Source organism: Heteronotia binoei, chromosome 17 (assembly GCF_032191835.1).
Source record: "Heteronotia binoei isolate CCM8104 ecotype False Entrance Well chromosome 17, APGP_CSIRO_Hbin_v1, whole genome shotgun sequence".
Lineage (NCBI taxonomy): Eukaryota > Metazoa > Chordata > Lepidosauria > Squamata > Gekkonidae > Heteronotia > Heteronotia binoei.
The window spans coordinates 46,240,030-46,253,562 of NC_083239.1; the positions used below are offsets into that span (position 1 = coordinate 46,240,030).

The following is a 13,533-nucleotide window of genomic DNA, read 5'->3' on the forward strand; positions in this document are numbered from 1 at the left end:
CGAATGATGTTATAAATATCCATATGACCCTTGGCAGAAAAAAGGTTCCCCACCCCTGTCCTGGAGGGTGTTCAAACAAGAAAAAGGAAGGAGGAGGGAGCTTAGTGAAGGCCAAGAGAACGGATTTGATGAGGGACATCCTGACTGAAGAGTCTCACCATAAACCTTGAGCTGGGCCGTCCCCCCAGCATCCCCTGCAACGCCAGCCATCACACGGCAGGTGAAAGCCCTCTCATCGCTCACATCGGCGGCTTTGATGACCAAACTGTAGTCAGCATCCATGAAGATGCGATCGGTGTATTCCGTATTTTTGTCCACCTCCCGGTGTCCCTGCTCACTGAAGGCCACGCGACGCTGCTCTGCATTCTTGTCTGTCTGTGAGGGGAGCATAGCATTAAGTTATGGAAATGGTTTAAAACTTTTTTTTAAAAAAAGTTACCTCAGCTACTTTCAGCCCTGTTGACCATACTCACAATGAACCACTCCACCAGGTGGTAACCATTTACCCCCGTCACAGTGTGCGTGCATGAAATGGACGCCTGCTCGCCCAGCAACACCTCCACCTCAGGTGGGACGGATATCTGAACTTCTGCGTGGCAACCTAGAAGATAAAAATAAAATAACAAATGAGGGAACTGTATGGTGGATCTAGACCACAGCGTGCTGAGAAGGAAGGCAGAAGTAAGGCCAGGCCCTGATCTATCTAACTGAGGGCCTGCCAACAAGTCCCTTTCCTCTCTAAGGGGACAAATGTGAGGGATAAATGGACTCCATCGGGAGCCAGGTTAGGCTGAGGGGCTGTTAGATGCTGATTCCTCTCCAAAGGGCCATATTGACAAGGAACAGTCTCCTCACAGATTCCAAACTGACTGTTTGTTTGTGCAAACACGATCTGACAGTACCACCACCACCCCAATATACAACAAAGCAGGAAGAGACGTTCCTGAAACAGCAACTGGGGGAAAAAATGAAATATAGGACAAAGCACACTTTCCCCTTACACCTCACATGTGTGACATATGACTTACGTACCAAAGCCATAGAGTTTTCAAAGCAAGAGATGTTCAGAGGCGGTTTGCCATTGCCTGCCTCCACATCATGACCTTGGTATTCCTTAAAGGTCAACCCTGCTGAGCTTCTGAGATCTGAGGAGATCAGGCTAGCCTGAGCAATCATAAGGACGTAAGGGAAGCCATGTTGGATCAGGCGAATGGCCCATCCAGTCCAACCCTCTGTATCACACAGTGGCCACAACCCAGGTGCTGTCTGGAGGTCCACCAGTTGGGTCAGAGCTCTAGACACCTCCCTCTGTTGCCCCCCCCCCCCAGACCAAGAATACAGAACATCACTGCCGCAGCCATAAGAACATAAGAGAAGCCATGTTGGATCAGGCCAATGGCCCACCCAGTCCAACACTTTGTGTCACAGAATGGCAAAAAACGGGCCATCAAGAGGTGCACCAGTGGGACCAGAACTCCAGAAGCCCTTTCACTGTGCCCACCCCCCCAAGCACCAAGAACTTCCAGCTATATGTTGTGACTAATATCCAAATCAGGGCACAACTGTATTTATATTGTGCTTTTGTTTGTTTGAAATTCTTATAGGACACCTCCAGAGACTCACTGAAGATGCTTAATGATAAAGAGTAAACTGTTTTAAAATGTCTAATAAATAACAGCTACCCAAATGAACACCACAATGTAAACGGGACCACGGAGGAGAGACTGAGGCACAACAAAAAGAAAAAAACTCTCTGTGTAAAATGCAGTTTTAACTTGTTGTGAATAATAAGTATCAAAATACAAAATGAATAATATCAGTACATATCACCAAGTTAAAACCTCTTGCGTTACTCAATGCTCCTGCTGTCCTTACGTGGCTGAAAGCCACTAACAGCCCAGTGTTAAAAGTAGGTGGTCCAACGGACGGCTTCATTGCTGATAAATAACATTGCCACTAAATAACATTCACTGGACTGAATGTTATTTAGTGGCTTTCAGCCACGTAAGTATGAGCACTGAGTAACGTATGAGGTTTTAACTTGATGATATGTACTGATATTATTCGCTTTGTATTTTGATACTTATTATTCACAACAAGTTAAAATTGCATTTTACACGTTTTTTTCTTTTTGTTGTGACTCAAATGAACACCAGGAGACAACTCCAATTTAAAAAGAGGAAACCCAAAAAAGTTGCCTCAAACAGCACAAGTCAAGAATCAAACAGGTAGGATCACCTATGCCACAAGATCAAGTTTTAAAAAATTAAAAGGTGAGAAAAAACTTCAAAGGTTGGCCTTTGTGCCAAAGTGATCCCAAGATAGGTCCAAGATGGGACCGAGAGGGTATTCAGTGACGAGGGGGTGCTACTACCAAAAAAGCCCTGCCTCACCTCTCGGGGGGGGCAGAGAAAGCAGGATTTAAGAGGAACATTCAGTGTTTTCCACACAGATTTCCTCAATAATCCTCACAACTACCCTGAGAGGTAGGGGAATGGAAGAAAGAAAGAGGACAAAGAAGAGCAGCTTTTTTCCAGGAACTTAAGTGACTTTGTTTCTGAGGTAAGATTTGCCAAAGGAAAAAAGAATAGGGGGGAAAGGATACTGCCTCATAAAGTCCAAGATGATTATGTTTGTGTTGCATTAAAACAGTAATAACAAATGAACGCCATTATTCACTGCACTAAATGGCTTTGAGAGCCATTTACAAGTCTTTTAAAACTGCACTCCCACAATAGGAGAGAAATATACTATGACAGGAGATAATCTTTGCCAAAGGAAAGAACATATCCTCTGGAATTTTTAAACTGAGGTTAGTTGGTTTAAAAAAAAATCCTTCCCTTATTTCACAGAACCCAGGGACACAAACCTTATCCTGAACATTTTCTTACTGACCATCGGGGTGGAATTCTAGCAGGAGCTCCTTTGCATATTAGGCCACCTCCCCATGTAGCTAATCCTCCAAGAGCTTACAAGGCTCTTTTTTGGTAAGCTCTTGGAGGATTGGCTACATCAGGGGTGTGTGGCCTAATATGCAAAAGAGCTCCTGCTAGAATTCCACCCCTGCTGACCATCTTATCCTCACAACAACCCTATGAGGTAGGTCAGGCTGAGAGAATGCAATTTGACGAAGGTCACCCTGTGAGCCAGAATGGGATTAGAACTCAGCTCTCCCTCAGTCAAATCCAGTGTTCCAACCACTCCAGCACCCTGGTTCTCAAAATAAATCCCTCATACACATTCCTTTTAAATAACTTGAATTCAACCATATTAAACTTCCTTAATTCAGACACTGTTGTTTGGCAAGCTGGCTTTCCCTCCCATCACTTTTACAAAACATTTCTGGCTATAGGTCTGACAGGATCATCCTCTTTTTCCACAGGCCAAAAGCCCTCTCGCACACTTCTGCCTCTTCAGGGTGATGGCACGAAACCATGTTCTTTCCACGACACTGTCTGCTTCTCTTGCAAGACATTTTTAACACTTATTTTTCCTGTGGGTGACAATCGAGGTTCAAAGGAACACATTTTCCCTCCAAATTTCCTAGCTGGGGAAGAAGTCTGGTCTGGGTTTCCTTTCGAGGCGTTTGTTTCTCAACCTTTCTAAAAAAACAAAAAACAAAACCAAACCACTTATGGTCACTCTGCTAGAACTTGGGCAAACCCAGATCTGCTCTGAAAGGAGTGCAATATCCTTCCATTTTGAACATCCACCTCTGGCCATATCCTTTGCCAGCCTCTCTGTAGCAATCTCAAATTCTCAGCCTTGCTCCTTGAAAAACTTTAGGCATTTCTCTCATGCTAGGCAGTATCTACCCATTTATTACCTCATTTTTATCCTACTGTCTTTCCACACTTCTCCCCTCCCCCATTTTACTGTCACAGCCACCCTGTGAGGTAGGCCAGACTGACAGAGTCAGACTGGCCTAAAGTCAGCCAATGAGCTTTCTGCCAAAATGGAGATTTGAATCTTGGCCTCCCTGGAGCCTAGTCCAACACACTATACCACATTAGGTCCCTGGCCAAATCAATGCCCTACAATTTTTTTTTAATATTTATTTACTAAAACACAGGCCGTAATTTTTCCCGAGTACACCACCTCTCTTTCACAATGGACTATGCAGCACTGTCGTAATCATCAATAAAAGCTGGCCCACTTGCCTCTATGTACCTTGCCAAAAAACCAAAAGCACAGGGTATGAGGAGGCATTACCCAATTTGGATTGCTTGGGTTTATTACTGAGCTGTCCAAAGGTCTCCCTAGGTCCGAACCAGACAAAACACTGGGTGTTATGAGTCAGACCCCAAATTTTTGTGTGTGTGTTGTAAACAAGCAATCGTGGCAAGGCCCCATTTCAGATCAGCACCGTGGTGAGGTGTGTCTGCGGCTTAAACACTCCACCCCCCCCCCCGCCCCCGTACCACACACGCAATCGATTTTCTTGACCTGAAATGGTCCCACAGCCCTGCCGCCCCACTGTGGGCAAACAAGCACTTTGCATTGGAGCAAACAAGTTTTCGCAGGGCACTTGGGGGTTAAGAAAACAAAGCAGGGAGAAGGGGTTGCATACCTCCCCCCTGCCCTGGCCCCAATCTAAAACAAAAGCCCCACACAGCTGCTATTTACAGGGTAGGGTGAGCACCCTTGGGAGCTCTGAACATATAAGTGGCAGCATCTTGTGAAGCTGTACCTTTGGAAGGCTCCACCCATCCTCTGCAGTTCCTTCATCTGCATGGAGAACTCTATTTCGGATGCCTTTGAAGCCCTCCTTCATCTCAAAACCCACTTCTCCCATGGCCTTTGTTTCTGTTGTGGAGAACAACTTATCTGTCACTCCCCTGGCAAGCATTCGTCTTCTGACGCACTTGCCTTTCTATCCCACTTCTATTCTCATCTTCCTCCACCTGTCTAAATTTAGACTGTAAGCACCTCAGGGCAGAGAACTTTCCCCCCCCTTTCTTGGTTTGTGCTATTCCTCAAGGGCAGGTGGCATAACATTAACCATACATCTTAAGTGTTACATTCTGAGAAACAACTGAGGAAAGATATCGGCACTGTTTAGCCACAGACACGTGCACTCCCCCTTCGATGTGCAGCTTCCACTCTGCTATTTGTAACAACATTCCAGTGGGCAAACTACCATTTATTTAGGGTTGCCATTCCCCAGTGTGTGTGTGTGTGCAGGGGGGGACATCCCTCAGTTTTGTGGGCTTCTGCCTGCTGCCCCTCCCTCCAAAAGCAACATCACCAGAAATAAATACAACATGCCTATATCATCGGGAAGTTATGCACGGATGTTGGGGGTGGGTAGGTAACACATTGGTTTAAGGGCAAAACTCTATGGTTTGAGGCTGATTTTACCACAGACTTTTGCCCCAAAACCAGAGCATCACCTCCGATGTCACTGGTGTAGGCAAACCGTGCAACGTCACTTCCAGAGATTTAGGCACATCACACGACAACGCTTCTGGCTCCTGGAATGTCCCCCCCCTGCCCCTCCCATCTGTGGGACCTGAAGATCTCCCAGAATTCCAGCTGATCTCCAGACTACAGAGATCAGTTCCCCTGGAGAAAATGGCTACTTTGGATGATGGACTATGGCATTATACCCTGCCAAGGTCCCTCCCTTCCCCAAACCCACCCTACCCAGAATCCAGTCCCTACATCACCAGCAATTTTCCAACATGGAGTTGGCAACCCTACCATCTGTGCTGCAGCTCCAATTGGGAATCAAACCACAGTTTCCAGTTCTGCTTTGGGGAAAGAACACCAACCAGAAGTTCACTGAAGAATGTCAGATACCCTTAAAAAGGACATGGAAAATGAAACTGTACACCAGAAGGGGGAAGAGTCCATTTTTGTGCCTGTGGTTTTTCCGAATGGAGTCAATGGGAGGTAGCAGGACTTGAATTCAGCAGCAGCTCACAGGAGTGCAGCTCCCGAACCTTTCTGAGGGTTCCCCCTCCTCCTCTCCACCTACCTACCTTGTCCATTGAATAGTAGGTGCAGCTGCATAACAATCCCTGGATTAGGAGAGCAGGCAGCCAGCCAGCCACCAGGGGCTTTGCCACACCCTCAGCAGCCCTCATTAACCCCTGGAGAAGCCCGCACCACCCTTTCTCTACTTCTTAGATGATTTTGGGCAGCGGGTGGCTTGCTGGCCTTTTGACTGGGGGCGGGGGTGTGTGGCCAGCCCAAGCAGGCCTCACTCACCCGGGGCTCTCCTTTTTTGCATCAGGTTGCTTTTGGTTGGTGGGGGAGTGGCATATGCTAATAAGTTATGCTAATGAGCTCCACCACCTATTTTTCTACAAAACGACCTCTGGGACGTAGTGACACAAATGCATTTCAAACCTGTGTATCTAGAATTCTGAGAAAGGAACCAACCGCAAAGCAAGAGTTTGCATTTTTTTTTAAATTAGGGGATCACCTTTTTTGCACACTGAGTGTCTCCCAAGCATGCTCCTTCATCAAACATGAGGTGGCTATTTGCCTTGGCCTTAACTTAAGGCAATTTTGATTTCCTTTAATGCTGGGGGAGGGAGATAAAGCAGCTATTTGGCACTGTGTGGGCTAGGAGTGTGAAAGGAGGAGAAATCGTTGATATGAAAGGCTCACTGAGAAGCCGGCCAGCAGCTGCTTGGGATTCCAGGCCGGCACTTGGGGCTTTGTTCCTGCCTAAGCCCCTCAAATGGAATGGGGGGGGAGAGACTCAGCAAGCTTTCATCTCCCAGCCGGGCAGGCGAAAGGAGGGGGGAGGATTCTGGCAAGGCAAAGTGTCCAGAAACTGCTAAACGCCAGGGAACCAGCTGGGAAAGCCGAGGAAGAGGAAAAAATAAAATGAGAGACTGGCTCATAATTGCCGACCCAGAAGGGTCTTCTTCGCAGAAGATCTCGAACTAAGATTACAGAACAGGGGACAAGGTGCTTGTCCCGCCTGTCTGGAAAGACCAGAGAGGCCAAAAGTTGTCCAAAACCAGAGGCAAGAAGATTTGCTGAGACAGATTTGCAAGGAACGAAGAAACCCACTCGGACTGCAGAAGAGGTGGGCACCGGGCCCAGGGTGGTAGCGGAAGCTGAAAGGAAATTAGGTTGCGGGGAGGCAGAACCCCACAGGGCATGAAGCAGACAAAGCCATGTTCAAACTCTGGAGGAATTATGGGGGAGGCATCATGCCGTGTACGCGCTCCTCGCACTATGGCCTCGGCTGTCTGCGGTCAAACAAGTTCTTGAAATACCACACAAAAACGCACACAAAAAACCCTGTGCTAGAAGGAGATAACAGGAGGATCACCCGCACGGTTTGTGTAGTACAACAAATCATCAGGGAAAATACACACCACATCTATCAGAGATATTTCCACTCTCTCTGCTGCCCAGAATTATTCTTACAAAAGAGGCCAAAACAGGCCACGGAGTGATTTGGTGCTTGCAGCCAAACTAGGGGAGAAACCAGTTTGTGTTTCTTTTCCCTCCCCACACACATTCTTCAGCGAAGCAGTTGGAGGACAAACGACGGTTCGAGCGAATAAACTGGAGATTTTTATGCAGAACGGGTGTGCGGCGAGCTTCCTGGGAGCCGGTTTGAGTGCCAAAGGAGGGCAAGGGGTCGTCCTGAACAGTGGGTTAAGCCAGAGAAATTTCAGCAGAACTGCTTTATTTGACAGAACGACACCCCTCTCCCATCCCTGCCCCAAAGATTCATGACAGGTGTCTGCGAGGTCACAGCCTAAAAACCACAGCAAAAACTGGATTCTAGTCACAACATCAAGACGAAGGAGAGTTTATCGCAGTGACCGCTTTTGTGGACTTGGCACCCTACTTTGTCAAGATAACACTATCGGGTTCCCTCCTAAAGTATCTCACAAAATCCACAAAAGCTTCTTGTCTTTTTAAACCTTCCCTAGTCTTCTGGTTATTTTTGGTGCCTTGGGGCTTCCCTTATGGAGTTATTACCACAAGAACGCCAGGTATAACAACTAAACCACTCTCGCCTCTCTGAAACTATGCCTCCCGGCCAACAAAAGCCAATTTATTTCTTTCAAATGTTTCTTTCGTCTCCTTTTCTCCCATTAACGCATCCATCAGACCTGTCCGACAGAACAAACAATTGACTTGTAGTACAAACCACAAGACTCATTAAAATATCCCAGTCAGATTCAGCCATCAGGGAAAGCTTTCCTAAATAACTCAGCCTTAATCAGGGGTCATTTTGTAGAAAAATAGTTGGTGGAGCTCATCCAGGGATTGTTATGTAGCTGCACATACTATTCAATGGACAAGGAGGTGGAACTCTCAGAAAGGCTCAGGAGCTGTGCTCCTGTGAGCTCCCACTGAATCAGAGGCCTGGCCTTAATAGAGTTTATGAAAACCCTGCAAAAAGGGTAGCCTTCTGGAGATAACTCAGAGGGGCTTTTCCACCACAGAGGGGACAAAAAACCCCTCACAAGATGTGGTTGTTTTTACACCTACACAGGGCTCCCCAACCTTTCTGCGCCTGTGGGCACCTTTGGAATTCTGACACAGCATGGTAGGTGCAGCCACAAAATGGCTGCTGTAAGAGGTGGAGCCAGCCACAAAATGGCTGCTGCAGCTTCAGTCACATGGCGAAGATCCTTGTGCTGTGGCAGCAGCTGCTGCCAAAGCAACACTGCTAAAAATCTGCACAGCCAATTAAATTTCCAACCTGGAGAATCGGAAAGCTGGCTGGGCAGAAAGATAATCCAGGTTTGCCAATCTGGGAAGGGAGGTGAAATCAAGAAAGGGCCCCATGTACCTAGACAGTATCTGTGTTTTCATCCCACTCGTGTTGATAGTGACAGTTCCGGTGAGACTGCTATCAAAGAAACAGCATGGTAGTGAAACAGTCAGGAGGAAAAAGACATGCGCCCCTCTGCCTCCGCAGCTGGTATATTTATGTCACAGGAAAATTAGACCTCAAAGTAGCTTCACATCCTTTTCATTTTTGAGAATGAGGGGAAAAAGAGGTGGGAAAAGAAGGAAATGAACATTTTTAAAAAGGCCCCGGAGAGAAGTAAAAAGAACGGGAGAGGCAGATTAAAGCATTCCCCCCCCCCAACCTCTGCCACCTTGGGCATCATTCTAACTCGGTGTCTTTGTGCTTAAGAACCAGAAGATGTTCCTCAATATATCCTTTGGTCAAGTGATGTGCATGGGCAAAACCACACATGTGATGTCAGGATAAGATCTGTAGACATGTGTTTTAGATGCAAACAGCAGGGCCCGACCGGAGCTGTGGTTCAGGGAAACAGCTGTTAAGTTTTTCCTTCCCAGGCTGTTTTACCAACAAAAATTACACACACACACCCCACTCCACAGCTACTTGAAGCCCTCCGAAGAGAAAATGTAAGACTGAAACCTTTAAAGGTAAGCGTAGTCCCCTGTGCAAACACCGAGTCGTTAACGACCCATGGGGCAACATCACGTTGTGACGTTTTCTTGGCAGACTTTTTTACAGGGTGGTTTGCCATTGCTTTCCCCAGTCATCTACACTTTACTCCCAGCGAAGCTGGGTACTCATTACTGGGTCTGTATTTTGTCCCTGCAGAAGAGCCCCGTGGTAAAGCTGCAGTACTGCAGTCCTAAGCTCTGCTCACGACTTGAGTTCGATCCCGGCGGAAGCTGGGTTCAGATAGCCGGCTCCAGGTTGACTCAGCCTTCCATCCTTCCGAGGTCAATAAATTGAGTACCCAGCTTGCTGGGGGGAAAGTGTAAAAGACTGGGGAAGGCAATGGCAAACCACACCGTTAAAAAGTCTGCCGTGAAAACGTCGTGATGCGATGTCACGCCAGAGTTGAAAATGACTGGTGCTTGCACAGGGGACTACCTTTAACTTTTTATTTTGTCCCTGCAGAAACCTACAACTGTCAGAAGAATGCGTCCAGTTTCCTAGTGTTATGGCCCAATCTGTATGACCCCTATTCTGTATACATTCTCCCCACCTCTTTTGATTAAAAACCCTTCCCAAAGTCCCCTTAGTCTTCTTTTTTCCCTCTTAGAGGGTAGAATAGAAGACAACAGCAAACAGGTCAAAGATTCTCAGAGCCGCACGGAACTGATACCATCTTGTTAGTTTGCACGCAAGGCTGAAACGTTCTGAAAACATACTCCCACACCTTTCCAACCCATCTTCCATTGTCTGCGTTTGGTAATGCTTCCATCTAGGGTTGCCAGCTCTGGGTTGGGAAACGCCTAGAGTTTTGGAAGGTGGAGGCTGCAATAGTGGGAGATCTCCAGGTGGTACCAGGAGGCTGACAACCTTACTTCCATCCCATGTTTTCTTCCAAGAAGGGCGCAACTACCCTGAGGTTGAGAAAACACGAGGCTGCCGTTTGTGGATAAACATCTGGAGCAGTGGCTTGGATAAACATCTGGAGCAGAGGTCCACCAGTGGCTATTAGCCACAGCGTATTGTTGGAACTCTCTGTCTGTGGCAAGTGATGCTCTGAATTCTTGGTACTTGGGAGGGGCAACAGTGGGAGGACTTCTAGTGTCCTGGCCCCACAGATAGACCTCCTGATGGCACCTGGGTTTTTTGGCCACTGTGTGACACAGAGTGTTGGACTAGATGGGCCATTGGCCTGATCCAACATGGCTTCTCTTATGTTCACTGGCAGCACTCCATGGGGTCCCTTTTTTCTTCCCTCCTTCCCCACTAAGACCAGTACAACTTGTTCAGTCTCTCGATATCATCTCTCTGTACATCTCCTCATCTGCTGCAGCAGACAATGATAAGAATAGAAGGGAGGGGAAGCAAAGTGTAATGGCACCAAGAGGCAATTAAAGTTCCTCATGGGGGCGGGGGGGGGGGAAGCCACTTACAAACTTTGGCCAGCCCCTCTCTCTCGGGAGAAGGAGAAATCTAGATGCACAAAGACATGAGGCGGGGTGGGGGGGTGGGGGCATGGGAACAAGTCCTTGCAGTTGCTTTCCTGCCACAGGTTCAAACAAGCTTGCTGAATTGCCTCCGGCCCAGCCCACAAAGTGATGCAGGAATTCAGAGCATTCCTTCTCCGCATAGATAGAACTGAACGTAGAGGGATTTTTTTTTCCTTGCCGAAGGCTAGAATCTTCTGCTCGCTTTACTTGGGAGTGACTTCTGCTGAACTGAGGTTTCCCTGCAAACATGCAAAGGACTGAAACGGTCAAGCCCTGAATTCAATCTTCAAGCAAGGATATTTTTCCCCAGGAGGAAAGCCTATTCAAGGTTAAGAAATTTTATTCCAGCTGCAGTGTGTGTGTGTATGTGTATTTCTATATATATGTGTGTGTGTGTGTGTGTGTGTGTGCATACACATACATGTTATTTATTGCCTACCTTTCTCATAGGAATTCAAGGTGGATTATACAGACTAAGCCGATACAACCACACAAAAAAATTAATGGAACAAAATTTGAGTCCGGTACCACCTGTGTTGATCTTAAAGGAGCCTTGGGAGAGGCCGTGGCTCAGTTGGTAGAGCATCCGCTCAGAATGCAGAAGGTCCCAGGTTCAATCCCCGGCATCTCCAGTTAAAAGGACCAGGCAAGAGGTGATGGGAAAGACCTCAGCCTGAGACCCCGGAGAGCCATGAAGTGGAGCTGTAGCTCAGTGGTAGAGCATCTGCTTGGCATGCAGAAGGTCCCAGGTTCAATTCCCAGCATCTCCAGTTAAAAGGACCAGGCAAGAGGTGATGGGAAAGACCTCAGCCTGAGACCCTGGAGAGCCAGGAAGTGGGGCTGTAGCTCAGCGGTAGAGCCTCTGCTTGGCAGGCAGAAGGTCCCAGGTTCAATTCCCAGCATCTCCAGGTAAAAGGACCAGGCAAGAGGTGATGGGAAAGACCTCAGCCTGAGATCCTGGAGAGCCATGAACTGGGGCTGTAGCTCAGTGGTAGAGCATCTGCCTGGCATGCAAAAGGTCCCAGGTTCAATCTCTGGCATCTCCAGGTAAAAGGACCAGGCAAGAGGTGATGGGAAAGACCTCAGCCTGAGACCCTGGAGAGCCATGAACTGGGGCTGTAGCTCAGCAGTAGAGCATCTGCTTGGCATGCAGAAGGTCCCAGGTTCAATCCCCAGCATCTCCAGTTAAAAGGACCAGGAAGGAGATGATGGGAAAGACCTCAGCCTGAGACCCTGGAGAGCCTCGAAGTGGGGCTGTAGCTCAATGGTAGAGCATCTGCTTGGCATGCAGAAAGTCCCAGGTTCAATACCCAGCATCTCCAGTTTAAAGGACCAGGAAGGAGGGGATGGGAAAGACCTCAGCCTGAGACTCTGGAGAGCCATGGAGTGGGGCTGTAGCTCAGTGGAAGAGCCTCTGCTTGACATGCAGAAGGTCCCAGGTTCAATCCCCGGCATCTCCAGTTAAAAAGACCAAGCAGGAGGGGATGGGAAAGACCTCAGCCCGAGACCCTGAAGAGCCACTGCCAGCTGAGTAGACAGTACTGACTTTAATGAAACAATAGTCTGATTCAGTATAAGGCAGTCTCACGTGCTCCTGACATTGGGCTGGTCACACACAAGGCAGGAGCCACACTCGAGAGAGCACAGGAACGAGCAGTGGTTGATTCTGCCTGTTGGCAGGTTGGCACCGTCAGAAGCCCCCGCCAGCTTGAGCAAAATTCTCTCAGCAGAACACAGGGAGAGAAGCGGTCCCACAAATTACGAGAGGCCAAGGTCCTGAAGGGATTTGGAGAGAAGCTTTTCCTTGGCTGCCGAGGAAAGCCTACTCGCTTCAACGTCGAAATTCAGAAAAGCTGCGTTATTTATTAAACATCCAAATCTGGGGATTTTGAGAGGCGGCCTTGTGACTTTCAGCACTTAACAGCCTTCTGGTGCAGCCCGCATTCAAGCCCCTCTCCTGGCCGATGTCTGAATCCGGCTGCATTTCAAGTTGTAGAGCGGTTTTACCCTGTACAAGAATGAGCCTTGGAAATCTGGAGGTTCCCCACTTCCTGCACGCCTCGCATCCAGCTCCAATACTGAAAACCACGTGCAGATTTACAACAAACCATAACTGCAGGCGTCCCCGCCTCAGTGTCTGTGGGGGGCCATGACACCCGCTAATACCTTTCTTGGCGCCCACCAAATGTTTGTAGGAAGTAGGTGGGGCCAGAGAAACAATGAAATGTTGCTTCAGTAGCGGGTGCCACCCCAGGGTTCGCTTTATTGTCTACCACCCCTCTTTCTAGTGTATTTTTAAATGACCCATCTTCTCCTCTGCAATTGGGCTTGCTGTGTGTGGCTCCGCCTCCTGAAGCAGTGGTTTTGGTTGGCTCCGCCTCCTGAGGCAGCTGTTTTGTGATTGCACTCCATGTCAGAATTCCAAAGGTGCCCACAGGCAATTGCTCCTGACTCCACCTCCAAGTCCCCAGATATTTCCTGAGTGGGACCTGCCAACCCTACAGAACCCACATCGACAAACCACAGTGACGTCACGAAGCTGCTATGCCGTGGAGATGGAAACGAAGTGGATGGATGGCCAAAGGAAATATATGTCTGCTATGCATTAAATGGAGGCTATCAAATTTTGGTCAC

At 48.0% G+C, this 13,533-nt stretch overlaps 1 protein-coding gene and 1 non-coding gene across 2 annotated transcripts in view; one reads left to right on the plus strand and one right to left on the minus strand.

Moving 5' to 3' along the window:
- The window catches only part of BCAM (basal cell adhesion molecule (Lutheran blood group)), an 85,338-nt gene that overhangs the window by 36,071 nt on the left and 35,734 nt on the right, over nucleotides 1–13,533 (minus strand). Inside the window, exons 2-3 of the mRNA XM_060258361.1 lie at nucleotides 474–601; nucleotides 159–375 (exon numbers count right to left, since the gene is read on the minus strand). Coding sequence (XP_060114344.1) covers nucleotides 159–375; nucleotides 474–601 — 345 coding nt within the window. The remainder of the gene's footprint in view (nucleotides 1–158; nucleotides 376–473; nucleotides 602–13,533) is intronic.
- TRNAV-GAC (transfer RNA valine (anticodon GAC)) lies at nucleotides 12,288–12,359 on the plus strand. Its single transcript has one exon. It is a non-coding gene; the product is annotated as a tRNA-Val (tRNA).